The 18,469-nt window shown below is 43.1% G+C and overlaps 1 protein-coding gene across 2 annotated transcripts in view; it reads right to left on the reverse strand.

Moving 5' to 3' along the window:
• The window catches only part of UQCC1 (ubiquinol-cytochrome c reductase complex assembly factor 1), a 117,596-nt gene extending 100,479 nt beyond the window's left edge, over window positions 1-17,117 (reverse strand). Inside the window, exons 1-2 of one of the 2 annotated variants that reach the window (XM_079784067.1) lie at window positions 17,001-17,117; window positions 4,069-4,179 (exon numbers count right to left, since the gene is read on the reverse strand). In XM_079784067.1, coding sequence (XP_079640193.1) covers window positions 4,069-4,179; window positions 17,001-17,024 — 135 coding nt within the window. In that variant the 5' untranslated portion in view covers window positions 17,025-17,117. Of the gene's footprint in view, window positions 1-4,068; window positions 4,180-16,528; window positions 16,889-17,000 lie in introns of those variants that run through there. The other variant, XM_079784068.1, reaches the window with a different exon arrangement.
• Window positions 17,118-18,469: the final 1,352 nt, after the last annotated feature.

Raw genomic sequence — 18,469 nt, forward strand, 5'->3', positions numbered from 1 at the left:
GATTGTGAGAGGGATGTCAGACTGCCAGTTTATGCCCAATCCCGCAGGGACCGGCAGTCGGACATCTCCTGAGGGGTCCCAGATTGGAGAGGGTGCAGGCTGGGCTGAGGGACACCCCCTCCCCCCAGTGCACGAATTTCATGCACTGGGCCTCTAGTCTAATTATAAGAAAATATTACACAAACCCATGCCGAAACCGGTTTGGCTCAGTGGATAGAGCGTCGGCCTGCGGACTCAAAGGTCCCAGGTTCGATTCCGGTCAAGGGCATGTACCTTGGTTGCGGGCACATCCCCAGTAGGGGGTGTGCAGGAGGCAGCTGATCGATGTTTCTAGCTCTCTATCCCTCTCTCTTCCTCTCTGTAAAAAATCAATAAAATATTTAAAAAAAAAAAAAAAAAAGAAAGAAAATATTACACAAACCCATTATTGAGAGACTACAAAAGGACATCAGGGGGGAGAAATACTGGACAAAGGTGTGTTGATTAGTTAATAGTATTATATCAATGTTAATTTCCTGGTTTCAATAATTGCACTATGGTTACATAGGACGTTAACATTCAAGGAAGCTAGATGAAGGGTATATACTATTTTTACAACTTTTCTGTATGTTTAAATTATTTCAAAAAAAATTTTTTAAAGCAGACTCATCATACTATGACAACTTCAAGAGATTATTTAGGAAAGAGTACAATGTCCCTAGCTTTTTAACCTTTTGCACTCGGATGTCGAGTGCAAATTACTCTTTGAATCTATCAATAATTTAAAATATAAAAAATCCAAATAAATAAGTTTGTATGAAAAGAAACTCCAGTTTTTTATTCTACTGCCACGCTTTGTGAAATCTGGGGTATTTAAAAAATTAAATCCCGAGTAGAATAAAGGAATCGACAAAAAAGCAAGCGAGTGCAAAGAGTTAAAGATAACATCACCTGATACTACCACTCATCCAAAGAAGGATTCTTTTATGTCATGCCCTTAAAATACATTCTCCCAACCATTGCCTCAATATGTCCAATGAGAATAAATTTACTATCAAAATGCAACCCACACATCCATTACACCACAATTCTAATTAACTCAAAAGTTCTTTCTCATTCTGAGCCATATTTGCCTGTCAGACATGTACCTGAGAATATCATTCTGAGGCAGAGGTTTCTGACCAGGGGTTCTCAAAGATGGGAATATACTAGTATATACCCAGGTACAGTAAATATGACAAAATGTCCAATTTATTTACATTGGCTAAAATTACATCTTGTCAGCATGAAATAAACCACCCTAAGTTATTTAAGTAGATGCTTTGCTATAATGCTGTCCCAGAGCCTAATACAATACCTGGTATATATCAGGTATCCCAGAAATGTTTATGATTCAAAAAATGAAACATAAGTCAGAGAGTCATATAATTAGTTCCCCCCGCCACCATCTATACACACACAAATAACAAATGATTGAGATAAATTCTATTAAAATTTTTCAATGCACAAAAAAGTAACAGAACATAGCCCAACTCTGAAAAAAAATAGCTGCCTGACTACCAGAGTAGATGCCTTTATTTATTCAACATACATTTGAGATATTCTTTATTTATTTATTCAACATACATTTAATACCTACTCTGTGTCTAGCTTAGTAAGAAGCCCAGGAAATACAAGGACAACCAAGACATTTCTTCAGGATGGCAAGGTTTACATACTAATTGAAGGGAATTAGTCTATATTTTAAATATCTTAATACATTATATTTATACTAGAGGCCCAATGCACGAAACTCGTGCAAGAGTAGGCCTTCCTTCCCCCGGCTGCCGGAACCAGCTTCCCTCTGGCACCTGGAACCCGGGCTTCCCTCCGGCCGCCGACAGGCACCTGGGACCGGGTCTTCGCTCCAGCCCCAGCTTCGTCCGGAATGACATCAGTCTAATTAGTATATTACCATTTTATTATTATAGACCAGAGGCCCGGTGCATGAAAATTCGTGCCCTGGGGGAGGTCCTTCAGCCCGGCCTGCCCCCTCTCACAGCCAACGGGGCTCAAGGCTGCTGTGAGCCCCGGGCCTCGCAGCCGCTGTGGCTTTGTCCGGATGGACATCCGGATGGATGTCCGGAAGACATCCGCCCTAATTAGCATATTACCCTTTTATTAGTATAGATAAATACATAAATATATATACAGATGCTCCTTGACTTACAATGGAGTCACAATCCAATAAACACACTGTAAGTCGAAAATGCATTTAATACACCTAACCTACTGAACATAACTTCGCCTAGCCTTAAACTTACTCAGAACACTTACATTAGTTTACAGTTGGGCAAAATCACCTAACACAATGCATACACTGTACAGTATCAGTTGTTTACCCTCGTGATCATGTGGCTAATTGGGAGCTGCGGCTTGCTACCAATGCTCAGCATCACACGAGTATTAAACCACATATCACTAGCCCAGGAAAAGATCAAAATTCAAAACTGAAGTATGGTTTCTACTGAATGCATATGGCTTCTATACCATTGTAAAGTCAAAAATCATAAGTCAAATCATAAGTTGGGGACCGTCTGTATTAGTAATTTATATCAAAAATAATTTTAACTGCATCAAATATAGAAAAGAAAGTTAATGGCTACAGAAGGAATTCATATAAATTGGTAAGAAAATAAATAAATAAATAAATAAATAAACAAACAAACAAACAAACAAATTGGTAAGAAAAATAAAGTCCCAGTAAATAAATGGAGAAATTATATAAGCATACAAATTTTCCCATTTGAAATACAACTGATAAAGAAAAAAATGTTTAAATTAACCCTGTTAGGTAGACAAATAAATGCAAAGCAAAACAAGGTAATACTTCCTAACCACTTAGTTTAAAATATTTTTAAATACCTAATTTAGGGGAGATAAGAATGAAAAACTAGTTATACATACATTGCTGGTGGCAGCATAAATTAAAATAGCTTTTGGAGAAGAAAATGTTCATACCCTTTGACCAAGGGTATACCCGCCTAGGAATTTATCTTTAATTTTTTTTAATATATTTTATTGATTTTTTACAGAGGAAGGGAGAGGGATAGTTAGAAACATCGATGAGAGAGAAACATCGATCAGCTGCCTCCTGCACACCCCCTATTGGGGATGTGCCCGCAACCCACGTACATGCCCTTGACCGGAATCAAAACTGGGACCCTTCAGTCCGCAGGCCGACGCTCTATCCACTGAGCCAAACCAGCCAGGGCTAACTTTAATTATTAAAAATAAGAAAAACTATTAATCAAGAAAATTATAACTGCATTAAAACCTATAATGGCAAAAAATTTTGGAAATAATTTTAATATTAAACAAAAGGTAAGTAAATAGAATGACATGTAACAATTAAAAATGTAACTATGAACTCTACCCAACAATATGAATAATGTCTGCTCTAATAAATGAAAAGGTACCAGAACATAAAATTCTGTGGATATTTGTTAATGTACCTAAGGAAAAAATTAGTACACACACAGACTGGAAAAGAACCAGCAGATGTTTTCAGGTTTGAGGTCATAAGTGATTTTTATTTCCTTTATTACTAAATTAGTTTCACGGTTAACAAAATCAGGAGGAAAAAACTTTCAAGGAGTGTCCACAGTAAACTACATCATAATAACTCATGTGCCAATAGTAAATTAAAGCCTCAAATAATTCTTTGGATTTTATGTTCATAAAAAGAAAAAAACAAAGAAAGAAACATTCTTCCTCTCCCCCTCCCCCCCACAAAAAAAAAAAGCGTCTATGAAAAGAAAACTGAAGAAAAGTTAACTCTGAGATGAATATCTGGAAACACTCCCAACAGTAAAAATCATCAGACTGTAGCATGGTATCCTAGGCTAAGTTCCACTGTTGGGGTATTTAGAAGCAACGCCCTAGACACCATACTGCAGGAATCAGTCCTGAGCTGGCACCACAGAGACCCAGGAGTGGTCTCATGAAGTTTTTTCCATCACACAATTTGCTTGGCTAATCTATAAATACATGACATTTGCACATAAACACTAAGGTTTTCATACCAACCAAAGGAACAACAAACCTTACCTGGAAAATGCCAGACAGAGCCCTGCCCCACTGTCCCTGTGTAGGAGACAAAGGTACCAACCGGCTGCATACTGGAACCCACTGGGAGATGCTAATTGGAATCTGGTTCCTCTAAAGAAAGAAAGAAAAAGTCTGTCAAAAATCTATATCAGACTCCATATGTAGAAGGCAAGGAGCATATATAAATTTAGAAATTCTGCCAAAAAAGGGCACATGAAAGGAGAACACCCAAAATAGAACCAGGATCAAGCCTCCCCATGCTTATCACTTATGCCTCCTCATACTTTGTTGGGGATGTCCAATCTGAGCTTTCAAAAAACTGATTACATGCTGGAAGGATTTGAGCAAATCAGTAAATATATTAACAATAAAGGGTCAAGTTTCTATCAGAGAAAGAAGTTGACAAATATGAAAAGGCAGAAGGGTAGAATAAACCATGTGTATTGGGCTGGAATTAAAAATAATTGGTATGTATTTTTTATATACATAGATAAGTAGGTACAAAGATATATGTGTGCGTGTGTGTGTGTGTGTGTGTGTGTGTGTGTGTGTGTGGAAGCAATGATAGACTGGTAGCAATGACAGCCTGGTAGCAATGATCACATACATGTAGCATCCAGACTTGGTTTCTAAATAGCAATCCTATCTAATAAAAGAGTAATATGCAAATTGACCGTACCTCCACTACACCCACAAGCCACGCTCACCAGCCAATCAGGAGTGAATATGCAAATTAACCCAACCAAGATGGCTGCAGCCACAGAGCTGCAGCAAGCAGGAGGCTTGGGTTTCCCCAGCAATGGAGGAAGCCAAGCTTCCCTGCCGCCCTGGCCGGCCCAGGCCTACACTCAAGGCTACAAAGTTTCAATTATAGAAGATAAATAAATCCCAACAAAAATGGCGGCAGCCATGGAGCTGGAGAGAGCAGGAGGCTTGAGTTGCCCCCAGCGATGGAGGAAGCCAAGCTCCCGCAGCCCTGGCCTGCCTTAGCCTTCGCTACAAAGTTTCAATTATAGAAGATAAATAAATCCCAACAGAAATGGCTGTGGCCACGGAGTGAGCAGGAGGCTTGGCTCCGCTCAAGGATACAAAGTTTCAATTATAGAAGATAAATAAATCCCAGATACCAGGGCCTCCACTTGGGTCGCCAGGGGGCGTGGCCGGCCTGAAAACCACCACAGGCCCCTCGCCCAGGCCACCCCACACCCCAAGGGAACCCCCACCCTGAGCCAGGACACCCTTCAGGGCAAACAGGCTAGCCCCCACCCCCACCCGTGCACCATGCCTCTATCCTATCTAATCCTATCTAATAAAAGAGTAATATGCAAATTGACAATCACTCCAACACACAAGATGGCTGCCCCCATGTGGACATAAGATGGCCGCCACAAGATGGCCAGCAGGGGAGGGCAGTTGGGAGGGACCAGGCCTGCAAGGGAGGGCAGTTGTGGGCGATCAGGCCAGCAGGGGAGGGCAGTTGGGAGGGACCAGGCCTGCAAGGGAGGGCAGTTGGGGGTGATCAAGCCTGCAGGGGAGGGCAATTGGGGGGGACCAGGCCGGCAGAGGAAGGAAGTTGGGGGCGACCGGGCCTGCAGGGAAGGGCAGTTGGGGGAGATGCAGGCTTGCAGGGGAGAGCAGTTGGGGGGGACCAGGCCTGCAGTGTTGGGCAGTTAGGGGTGGCCGGGCCTCCAGGGGAGGGCAGTTAGGGATGACTAGGCCTGCAGGGGAGGGCAGTTAGGGGCAAACAGGCTGGCAGGGGAGCAGTTAGGCATCAATCAGGCTGGCAGGGGAGTGGTTACGGGGTGATCATGCTGGCAGGCAGAAGCGGTTAGGGGCAATCAGGAAGGCAGGCAGGCGAGCAGTTGGGAGCCAGCAGTCCTGGATTGTGAGAGGGATGTCCGACTGCCCGTTTAGGCCCAATCCTACCGGGATCGGGCCTAAACGGGCAGTCGGACATCCCTCGAGGGGTCCCAGATTGGAGAGGGTGCAGGCTAGGCTGAGGGACAACCCCCCCCCCCGTGCACGAATTTCGTGCACCGGGCCTCTAATATTCAATAAAATGAGCCAGTCTTCTCTGAAGAAAAGTTGACTCCTGAATAGGATCAATGCTCCTGAAAGCCTTATTCATAAAGAATGACATTATTTGATCTGTCTAGTAATACTCCATCTGCAAGGATGTCTTGGAACTCACCCAGTATGAAAAAACCCTTTCTCCAGAGCATTGACTGCAAACAAATAAAGGCAGTTTAACTTTGTGGCTGCCTGAGGCAGTGGATAATAACTGGGGAAAACAATAAGTTAAACATAAAGCTTAAAAGGAAAAGCAGGGGCCCTGGCCTGTGTGCCCAATGACTAGAACATCAGCCTGCGCACCAAAGGGTTCAATTCCAGTCAAGGGCATGTACCTTGGTTGTAGGCTCCTCCTTGGCCAGGGCCCTGGTCAGGGCACGTACAGAAAGCAATTAATGAATGTGTTTCTCTCACATCAATGTTTCTCTCTGTCTTTCCCTCTCTCTTCCACTCTTTCTAAAAGATCAATAGAAAAATATCCTTGGGTGAGGATTTTTTTAAAAAGAGCCTGTTGGGGGTATGGGAGGCAATCAATTGATATGTCTCTCTCACATCAATGTTTCTCTCCCCCCTCCCTCTCTAAAATTCAAAGGAAAAAATACCCTTGAGTGAGGATTGAAAAAAAAAAAAAAAAAGGAAAGCAGCGGAATGAAATGTTCACAGGGACTTTGAAAAGCTGACATATTCCTGGGAATTTGAAGGTCATGCACATGCACAGGGTTGTGCCCACACCCAGAGCTGTGCACATAAACACAAAAGACCTGAGAATTCCCTAAGCCCTCATCTCTGATGGACTTTGAGGCTCTGCACAAGCAGGAAGTGAAGATTAAGGCAGAATGTTGAAGGCCCCAACATGTATATGGAGCCCCTCAAAAAAAACTGGGAGACTTACTGGTTCCAGGCATTTAAGGAACTCTCCAACCACACATTATCTGACCACCAAGCTAGCTGAGCATAGAGCACACAACAAAAAATACAAACTTTACAGAATTAAGTCAGAAAAGTCACCAAACAGAAATACAATAATAAACTCTGGGAAAGGAAAGAACTGATTTCCACATTATTTGAAATTACCAGTTTTCAACAAAAAAAATTATGAAACACATAAATAAAATCCACACACAAAAAAGAAATCCATACACAGGAAGAAAAATCAACAGGAACTGTCCCTGAGGAAGCCCAGACATTAGACAAACTAGACAAAGATTCTGAACCAGCTATTTTATTTTTTAATATATTTTTATTGATTTCAGAGAGGAAGGGAGAGATAGAAACATCAACAATGAGAATCATTGATTGGCTGCCTCCTGCATGCCCCCACTGGGGATCAAGCCCACAACCCCGGGCATGTGCCCTTGACCAGAATCGAACCCGTGACCCTATGTCCACAGGCCGATGCTCTATCCACTGAGCCAAACCGGACAGGGCTGAACCAGCTATTTTAAATATTTAAGAACTAAAGGAAACCATATCTAAAGAACTATAGCAAAATATGAAAATGATAGAAAATATCAATAAAGAGAGAAACTAAAAATAAAAATTCTGGCCCAACTGTAATGGCTCAGTTGGTTTGAGCATCATCCCGTGCATCAAACGGTTGCTGGCTCGATCCCAGTCAGGGCACATAGCTGGGTTGGGGATTTGATCCCTAATCAGGGAGCAGAGTGAAGGCAATTGATAAATGTTTCTCTCTCACATCTCCTCTCCCCCCACCCCCCCGCTTCCTCTCTCTAAGTATGTCCTCAGATGAGGCTTAATAATAATAATAATAACAATAAATAAAAATTCTGGAGTTGAAAAGAACAATAAATAAAATAAACATTTCACTAGAGGGGTGCAACAGATTTGAGCAGCAGAATCAGTGAGCTTGAAGACAGGTCAATTGAGATTATCCAACCTAAAGAACAGAAAGAAAAAATAATAAAGAAAATTTAACAGAACCTCAGAGATCTATGGGACATCACCAAACGTTACCAACATATGCATAACTGGGAGTCTCAAAAGGAGAAGAGAGAAATAAAAGAACAGAAACCAGTATTTAAGAAATACTGGCAGAAAACACCCCAAATTTTATTTTAAAAATCAATCTATAAATCTAAGAAACTCAACTAACTCCAAGTAGGATAAACTCAAGAGATCCACAAATAGACATATCATAATCAAGTTGCTGAAAAACAATAAAAAGATAGAATCTTAAAAGCAGCAAGAGAAGTGACTCATCATTTACAAGAGATCCTCAATAACATTAACAGCGAATTTCTCCTCAGAAATCATGGAGGCCAAAAGGCAGTGGGATAAAATATTCAAAATTCTGGGGGCAGGAGCGGGGGACAGGGGGAATAACTATCAAACAAGAATTCTATATCTATCAAAGCTATTATTCAAAAGTGAAGGAAATATTAAGACTATCTAGATAAACAAAAAATGAGGAAATCTGTCAATAACAGACCTGCCCTACAACAAATATTAAAGGGAGATCTTCAGCCGAAACCGGTTTGGCTCAGTGGATAGAGCATCAGTCTGTGGACTGAAAGGTCCCAGGTTCGATTCCGGTCAAGGGCATGTACATTGGTTGCGGGCACATCCCCGGTAGGGGGTGTACAAGAGGCAGCTGGTCGATGTTTCTCTCTCATCGATGTTTCTAGCTCTCTGTCCCTCTCCTTTCCTCTCTGTAAAAAATCAATAAAATATACTTTAAAAAAAAAAAAAAAGGGAGATCTTCAGGCTAAAATAAGGCCTTTTATACTACAGTAACTTAAATCCACGTGAAGAAGTAAAGTGCACTGGTAATGGTAACTATTTAAATAAATAAAAAATATAGTATAAATGTACTTTTTTTACTTTTTAATTGAATTTACTGGGTGACATTAGTTAATAAAATTGTATGTTTTCAGGTGTACAATTCTATAATACATCATATGTATATTGTATTATGTGTTCATTACCCCAAGTCGTTTCCTTCCATCACCATTTACTCCCTTATGCCCTCTTCTACCATCCCCTACCCCTTTTCCCTCTAGTAATCACCATACTGTTGTCTGTGTCTGAGTTTGTTTGTTTTTGCTTAATTCCCTCACCTTTTTCACCCACTCCCACAACTCCCCTCCCCTCTGACAGCTATCGGTCTGTTCTCTATCTATGAGTCTATTTCTACTTTGTTAGTTTATTTTGTTCATTAGATTCCATATATAAGTGAAATCATATGGTACCTGTCTTCCTCTGACTGGCTTATTTCACTTATTATAATGCTCTAAATGTATTTTTTGCTTGTAGTTATTTTTTAATTTAGAAGAATTGAATAAAGCAAGAATTATAAATCTATGTTGATGGGCACACAATCTATAAAGATGTAATTTGAATGACAATAATGGCACAAAAGAGGAGGGAAGGGACAAAGCAATATATAATCAAAGTTTTTATACTGTATATACTATTATTGAAATCAAGTTAGTAATAATCCAAACTAGATCGTTATGAATTAAGATGTTAATTATAATCCCCAGGGCATACACTAAGAAAATAACAAAAATAATAGTAAAACTTTATACCATATACAAAAATTAACTCAAAATAGGTCAAAAACTGTTTTTTAAATAATTTTATTGATTTTTTTAGAGAGAGAGGAAGGGAGAAGAGAGAAACAATGATATGAGAGTGCAACATAAATCAGCTGCCTCCTGCATGCCCCTACTAGGGATCAAGCCTGCAACTGGGCATGTGCCCTGACCAGGAATGGAACCAGCAATCTTTCTGTGCCCAGGATGATGCCCAACCAAATGAGTCACACCAGCCAAGCCAAAGACCTAAATTGAACACCTAAAACTATGAAAATATAAGGGAAAGCTTCATGATATTGGATTTGACAATGATTTCTTGGATATAACACCAAAAGCACAGGCAACAAAAGAAAAAAAGAGTTAAGTTGAATTTCATCAAAATTAAAAACTTTTGTACATCAAAGAATACTACCAACAAAGTGAAAAGGCATGGGAGAAAATATTTCCAAATCATATATCTGATAAGGGATTCATATCCAGAATATATTAAGAACTCCTACAACTCAACAATAATAAAAAAAAAAAAACAATACTCAATTTAAAAAATGGGCAAAGGACTTGAATAAACATTTCTCTGAAGATATAATTTTAAAGGCCAACAAGAATATAAAATATGCTCAATGTCACTAATCCTATATAATAAAAGGTTAATATGCTAATTGACCGAACGGCGGAACGACCGGTTGCTATGACATGCACTGACCACCAGGGGGCAGGCGCTCAATGTAGGAACTTCCCCCTGGTGGTCAGTGTACTCCCACAGGGGGAGTACCGCTCAGCCAGAAGCTGGGCTCATGGCTGGCAAGCGCAGCAGTGGTGGCAGGAGCCTCTCCCGCCTCTGCAGAAGCGCAAAGGATGTCGGACTACCAGCTTAGGCCCAGACATCCCCCAAGGGCTCCCAACTGCAAGAGGGTTCAAGCTGGCCTGAGGACCCCCCGCCCGAGTGCACAAATTTTGCACACCAGGCCTCTAGTCATTAGAGAAAAGCAAATCAAAATTACAATGAGCTATCACCTCACACCCATTAAGATGGCCACTATGAAAGCAAAATCAACAAGTATTGGTAAAGACATGGAGAAATTGGAATTCTGTGTTTTGCTAGTAGGATGTAACATGGTTTAGCTGCTGTAAAAAATTAAATGGTAATTCCTCAAAATATTAAACATAGACTTACCTTACACTCCAATAATTCCACAAAAGAAGTAAAAACAGGGACTCAAACAGTTATTTGTATATCCATGTTCATGGTAATACTATTTCACAATAGTCAGAAGGTGGAGTATCCCAAGTGTCCATTGACAGATGAATGAATAAACATAAAGTGATATATACTGGCATACACAATAGAATAGTATTCAGCCTTAAAAAGGAAGGACATTCTGACACATGAGGGCATTATGTTAAGTGAAATAATCCAGTCACAAAAGGACAAATTCCGTATGATTCCATTTATCTGAGGTACCTAGAATAGTCAAAATCTTAAAGACAGAAAGTAGAATGGCGATTGCCCTAGACTGAGTACAGAGTTTCAGTTTTGTAAGATAAAAAAAGTGGATGTTGGTGGTAGTAGTAGCACAACGTGAATGTATTTAATGCCCTCAACTCAAAAATGGTTAAAATGGTACATTTATGTAATGTATATTTTACTAAAAAATTTTTTAAAGTACAGAGTGCCTTTCTGTAATTTCTACTATTGTCAACGAAAAACAAAAATGATCACCAATGTCCAGGACAGCTCATCTATATACATAAAAGCCTAAGCAACCATTCGACTGGTAGTTATGACACACAATGACTGCCAGAGGGCAGACGCTCAACACAGGAGCTGCCGAGTTGTGGTGACTTGGCAGCTGCGGTTCTCGAGTGACGCACCCGAAACCAGAGAGGAGGGAGCCCAATTCTGGGGTGTGGGTGCGTCACCTGAGAACTGCCCTCTCACAATCTGGGACCGCTCGGGGGATGTCGGAGAGCCGGTTTCAGCCCGATCCCCGCAGGCCAGGCCAAGGGACCCCACTGGTGCATGAATCTATATACCAGGCCTCTAGTAAAACTATAAGCAAGTCCCATTGCACTACTCAAAAGGCCGGTTCCTCTGCTGGAGCTACTCAGCAATAGCAGTGTTTTAGTTTCCTCCTCCTTCCCAAACCCATCATTGAAGAGGGAATAAAACAGACCAATAAGTCTGAAAGAAGAAAAAATAAAGGAAGACTAATGAGAATGTTTCAGGAGCACTACCACTCTGTGGTTCAATTTTCTTAATCAGTAAAATGGAAAAAATAATGGTGCTTAACTTTTCAAAGGGCTGTTGTAAAGATTAAATTCACATATATAAAGTATGTAAGAGTGCTTAGCACAGTGATGGCAAACCTATGACACGCGTGTCAGCACTAACACGCGTAGCCATTTCTGATGACACGCGGCCGCATTCCAAGGATGAAACATTTGCTGCTCCTGAGGATGAAACATTTGCGACTAGAGTCTTGGAGTTAGTTTTTTCCTCAAAGTGACACACTACCCGAGTTATGCTCAGTTTTTTGGCGAAGTTTGACACACCAAGCTCAAAAGGTTGCCCATCACTGGCTTAACACATGGTAAGTGCCCTATAAATGTTAGCTGTCAATATTATTGCCCAGGAAATCTCAACAACATCTTGCTTCAACTAAAACCTTTATCTCAGCACTGTCTTGCTCTCTCTCATGAACACCAACTCTCTAGCTGCTAAAAGAGAAAAAAATATATCTATCTCCAGCTGGATCTTCTCAGTGGACACTACTATTAACTCAGTTATCAAAGGCTGACCTGAGACTCACTGTTAAGATTCCTCCTTCTCCCTCACCCTCTATATCTAACCTCTCATCAAGCCCTTATATACTCTCTTTTCTATTGAAACCATCCCTTCTTTAACCATACTGCTCCTCCCCCCTTACTATAGGCTTTTATCATTTCTTCCAGGATTACTTAAGTACCTTCTGATTGACTTTGGGGGTCTCTAAGTTCAGCTCTCTCTGATCCATCCACAACTACTACAGGGATCTACTAGTATTTTTTTAAAAATCTAGCCCTAGCTGGTTTGGCTCAGTAAACAGAGCAGCCCTTGGACTGAAGGTCCCAGGTTCGATTCCGGTCAAGGGTATGTGCCTCAGTTGCAGGCTCAATCCCTGGCCCTGGTTGGGCACATGCAGGAGATAACCAATTGATGTGTGTCCTCACATCAATGTTTCTCTCTGTCTCTCTCCATCTGTTCCACTCTCTCTAAAAATCAATGGAAAAATATCCTCAGGTGAGGATTAACAAACAAACCCAAAAAAATCTAATAGTGGGTATGTGAGTGTTTACAATGCTGACTTTAAAAATAAAATTTTTTATATCTTCAAAATAATTTTTTTTAATTTAGAAAAGCATTTAAATATCACTGGTCCCATTTGATTCTCTGATCAATCCTATCAAATTTACTGTTTAAAAAAAATCTGAGGCTCAAAGAAGTTAGGTGACTTGCTCAAAGTCACACCCACAGAAGTAAAAGAGCTAAGCTTACAACTAAGGCCCTTCAGACTCCTAAACATGTGGACTTTCCTGTATCTGTGAGTTCCTCACATGCCTAACCCAAATACCTCTTCAGAGTAGGTGATCCATAAATATCTGCTACTTTCATGTTTACTGACACTTTCAACCTGTCCTACAGGAATTTCCACTGCTTTGTCACACACATCCTATATAATAAAAGGCTAATATGCAAATTGACCAAACAGCTGAACAACCAGTTGCTATGACGCCCACTGACCACCAGGGGGCAGACACTCAATGTAGGAGCTGCCCCCTGGTGGTCAGTGCGCTCCCACAAGGGAAGTGCCACTCAGCCAGAAGCCAGGCTCATAGCTGGCGAATACAGCGGCGGTGGTGGGAGCCACTCCTGCCTCTGTGGCAGCACTAAGGATGTCCAACTGCTGGCTTAGGCCCACAACGTGGGTATGAAGGATCCCAGGTTCAATTCCAGTCAAGAGCACATACCCAGGTTGAGGGTCTAAGCAGCCATCAGTCGGACATTCCCTGAGGGCTCCGGGACTGCAAGAGGGCGCAGGCCAGGCTGAGGGACCCCCACTTGAGTGCACAAATTTCATGCACTGGGCCTCTAGTTACATTATAATACCAGGCTGGTGGGGGGAAGGGTTAGGCCAGCCTGCCCTGCTCCCTATTGTGGTGGTGGGGCCAATCGGGGTGGGGCCGGCCAGGGGGAGGGGCCCCAGGCGATTGGCCAGCTGGCCCCACCCACAATCAGGGTATTGAGTGCCGATTGGGGGCCAGATCAGGCTGGTTGGCTGCCACAGTGCACATCATAGCCACCTGTTGTTCCAGTCGTTCAGTCGTTCCAGTCACTGGGCTTTTATATATATAGATGTTTAAAGGACTTCAAAGAATCCTATATATAGCCCAGAAAGAAACTCACTACAGACTGATTCATTTGCCTGACACCATAACCATTATTGCTTGTCTCATTTTCGGTTCTTATAAGTGTATTTCTAATAGCACATGATCTCACTCATCTAGGGGAAATAATGAACAACATAGACTGATGAACAAGAACAGACCCAGAAACAAGGAGGCATGGATCAGACTGTCGGGCCTCAGAGGGAGGGCAGGGAAGGGTGGGGGTAAAGGGGAGAGATCAACCAAAGGACTTGTGTGCATGCATATGAGCCTAACCAGCGGTTAAGGACAACAGGGGTGTGGGGGCATGTGTGGGGAGGGGTGTGGGATGGGAATGGGGGGATGAGGACAAATATGTGATACCTTAATCAATAAAGAAATTTAAAAAAAAAACAGCAAACAAACAAACAAACAAAAAGAATCCTATATATAAAGAGCTAATATGCAAATGATCATCACACCCTTATGCCATAAAGCAGGCATCCTCAAACTACGGCCCGCGGGCCACATGCGGGTGTTTTTGCCATTTTGTTTTTTTACTTCAAAATAAGATATGTGCAGTGTGCATAGGAATTTGTTCATAGTTTTGTTTAAACTATAGTCCGGCCCTCCAACGGTCTGAGGGACAGTGAACTGGCCCCCTGTTTAAAAAGTTTGAGGACCCCTGCCATAAAGGCTCAGACACTCAACACTGGGGAGAGAGGAATGGGAACCAGCCAGGCAGTGGCCCGGGAGAGGGACAAGCCGCCCGCCCCGTGGTTCCAGGTGCCAGCAGCTGTGCCTGCCCCTCGGCCCTGCCTGGGAGAGGGACAAGCCATACGCCCCATAGTCCCCTATGGCTGCGGCCGGACCGGGCAAAGCTGACCCGGGTCCTGGGTGCCTGCAACCAGTCGGAGGAGGGAATCCTGGGTCCCAGGTGCGAGGCAAGGCAGAGGCAGTTAGGGGCAATCAGGCAAGCAGGGGAGCAGTTAGGGGCGATCAGGCAGGCAGGCAGGCGAGCAGTTAGGAACCAGCGGTCCCAGATTGCGAGAGGCAGTCGGACATCCCCCGAGGGGTCCCGGATTGGAGAGGGTGCAGGCCAGGCTGAGGGACACCCCCCACCACCACCACCGTGCACGAATTTCGTGCAGCGGGCCTCTAGTCACTGTATAAAGTGAAAGTGACTTTCCTTATCTAAACTTACTTTTCCCCGAAAAAGATTACTAGAAAGGGATAAATGGGGATAGGGGTGATCCAACTAATAAAGGACAGATCCAATTAACAGAATCCATTCAGAGAAGTAGATTCTATGGATGCTACCACCTAAGAAGAAATGAACCTGAAACAGTCCACATGCTCAGGAATAAGAGTATTTAAGATAGCTGGGGCATCCGCTAACTTCCAAAACAAACCAAGAGATATATTTCAGGTATACAGCCCAATAAACTTTTCATCTCCTCCCCCAAGTATCCATCTTAAAAACTAAATAACTTGGACCCTAGCTGGTTTGGCTCAGTGGATAGAGCATCAGCCTGTGGACTAAAGGGTTCCGGGTTCAATTCCAGTCAAGGGCACATACCCAGGTTGTGGGCTCAATCCCAGTAGGGGGCATGCAGGAGGTAGCGGATCAATGACTCTCTCTCTCATCATTGATGTTTCTATCTCTCTCCCTGTCCCTTCCTCTCTGAAGTCAATAAAAAATATACTTAAAAAGTAAAACAGACACACACACACACAAACAACTAAATAACCTGGGACATCCTAGTCATCATTTCCTCAGCAGTCCTGATCTGAATCAATTTTTGCTCTTGCATCAACAATTACTCCGCCAAGTGAATCTTTCTGTAGGTTATAAAAGCTATCCTTCAAACAAATATATACCGAGCAGCAATCCTGGGCCCTGCACTTTGCTAGGCTGAGAAGAAATATAAGTAAAACTGCAGTCCTTGTAAGCCATATAGTAAAATATTAGAAAGTGTAAAATGACAACTCAAAAGACAACCAGAGGCAAGAACAGGCAGTCTCAGCTATGAAAAACCAATGTCCTTGACCCAGGTTTTGAAAGACTTGCTAAAATTATACTCTCCCATCCCTCCATGGTTAGCAACTAAGTTCTCTATCCTCCTAACCTTTTTCTGCTGCCACTTTCTTTCTCCTTTAGTTCCTAGAGGTCACAGTATGCTAGAAGGATCCGGACTGAATCCCAAGAAGGGCAGTAGCTTCCCATAAGGGTGCTCATTAGTCTAGTAGTCCTTCCCTACTTCATTCTTCATTCATTCATTCAACAAATATTTATTGAACACCTATGATATGCCAGACACTGTACGAGGCAAAGTGAAAACGACAGATATGACCTCAGTTTTCGTGCAGCTTTCACCTTAATAATCTGTAATAGCATTCCACTTAACTGTGGTGAAGAATTGACTTACTGATCTCTGAAACAAACCCAGGAAACCTCAGAATCCTAAAGGGCCGCAGATTAACGTCCTCGTTTTTCACGTAAGGCTCCTGAGGTCTGAGGGTGACTTGCCCGACGTCACACGGTACCTCGGTGACAGAACAGGGACTGGACAGAACCCTGTCTCCCGGAACTCAAGTCAGTGCCCCACGTGCTGCCTCTCCCTGAGGGGAAGCGGTCACAGGTGGTGCCTGAGGAAAACCAAACTGCGCCGAATTTAGATCCGATGTCACTCTCCCTCTCCTCCTAAGAGGGTAAAACCACGGCCAAAAAGGTTAGAGGGAGGTGGGAAGCTGCCTCAGTTTCCCCGCAGAGAGGCGGCCGCGCAGCCTCGCCGCCGCACAGACTCCCCCTGTGCACTTCCTTCCAGCTTCTCCCACCCCGACCTCTCCGACTCCAACCCTGGCCCGCGGACAACCGCACAGGATTATGCCTTCACTCACAAGGACTCGCACCAGCAACGCCATGTTTCCTCAACAACCATTTCCGGGTGAAGGGTGAGCTTCCGGAGTCCCGGCTGCCGCTACGCCTTCACTGGGTCGTCCTCGACCAGCGTCCCCTAGCCAGCGGGCGCCAGGCAACGGCGGCGCAGGCGCACAAAGGCCGCTGCCAGGGTGAGCGCGCGCTTCCCTTGGTGCGCGGGACCCGGTGATGCAAGGCTGTCGGCCGGGACTGCCCCGGGACCCGCCTCTCTCTCTCTCTCTCTCTCTCTCTCTCTCTCTCTCTCTCTCTCTCTCCCCCCCTCTCCCCCTCCCCCTCCCTCTCTCCCTCCCTCCCTCTCCCCCTCTCCCCCTCTCCCCCTCTCCCCCTCTCCCCCTCTCCCCCCCTTCTCTCCCACACCCGACACTCACGGAGGCTGAAATCCTCAGCAACACCGGCCTTCCTTGACCTCTGGGTTCGGGGGTTTTCATAGCTCTCTCCTACCCCTCCCTCAAGCAGCCTCAGTACTCAGCGCCCTCTGATCAGAACCCCTCCTTCCCAGACTTGACTCCCGAGAAGATCCCCCCTTTTCACTGGGGTTAAAAGACCAGGATCTGGGGAGCTCCCTTAAAAGAAGGTGATGATATTGTCAAGAAAGAGGTTTGAGTGATAGGCCAGGAAATCTATATAGTGAAGAATATAAAGAGAGGAAGAGGTTGTTAGGAAAGAAGAAAGGGCAAATGAGTAAAAGAAAATGTAATGAGCAAAACTGAATGAGAGTTTAAAGGATAAGAAAATGTTGGTCAGACAGTGATATTTTTTAATTTAAGGTTTTAGGGTTAGAACTGTTTGGAATGATGACAAAGTGCAGGGGATGACTATGGAAGAAAGTGGCTGAAATGAAGTGGAGGTGAAAATCTCGAGTGGAGGCCTTCAAAGAACTGAGAGCTCATGATTTAGGAGGGGTCCTTTACTGAGACATTTAGGTTACCTAGGATGGTGGATAAATTTGGAATAAAGGCCTGACACCAAAGTCTCCACCACCAGGGCTCATCAGCTCCTTGTCCCCTAAACACTCAGCCTGAAGCCCCAGCAATTTCCATGGTTCTCTCAAAGCTCCCTCTCCCTCACTACATTTCATCTCTCCCTTTACACTGTCTCTACCCCTCAGAATTTTCATACTTCCTTAGAGGCATCACATTGAAATTCAGCCATTTATTAAAAATATATATATTTGCTGAGCACTTATCATGATTCAGGCTCAGATCTAGATGCTGAAGATACAGTAGAAAATAAAGTTCCAGTAAAGGGAGAGAAACAATAGACAAACAAATATAATCTGATGTCGGGTATTGGTAAATGCTAAGCAGGATAAAAATAAAAAGTGAGAAGGCAAGGTGCTATTTTAAATAAGATGATCAGGCAAAAATCTCACTGAATTTGATCAGAAGTATGAATGAAATGAGAATCTGGCCCATGTCAATGAGAGAGT

This window comes from Cnephaeus nilssonii, assembly GCF_951640355.1.
Source record: "Cnephaeus nilssonii genome assembly, chromosome: 11".
Lineage (NCBI taxonomy): Eukaryota > Metazoa > Chordata > Mammalia > Chiroptera > Vespertilionidae > Cnephaeus > Cnephaeus nilssonii.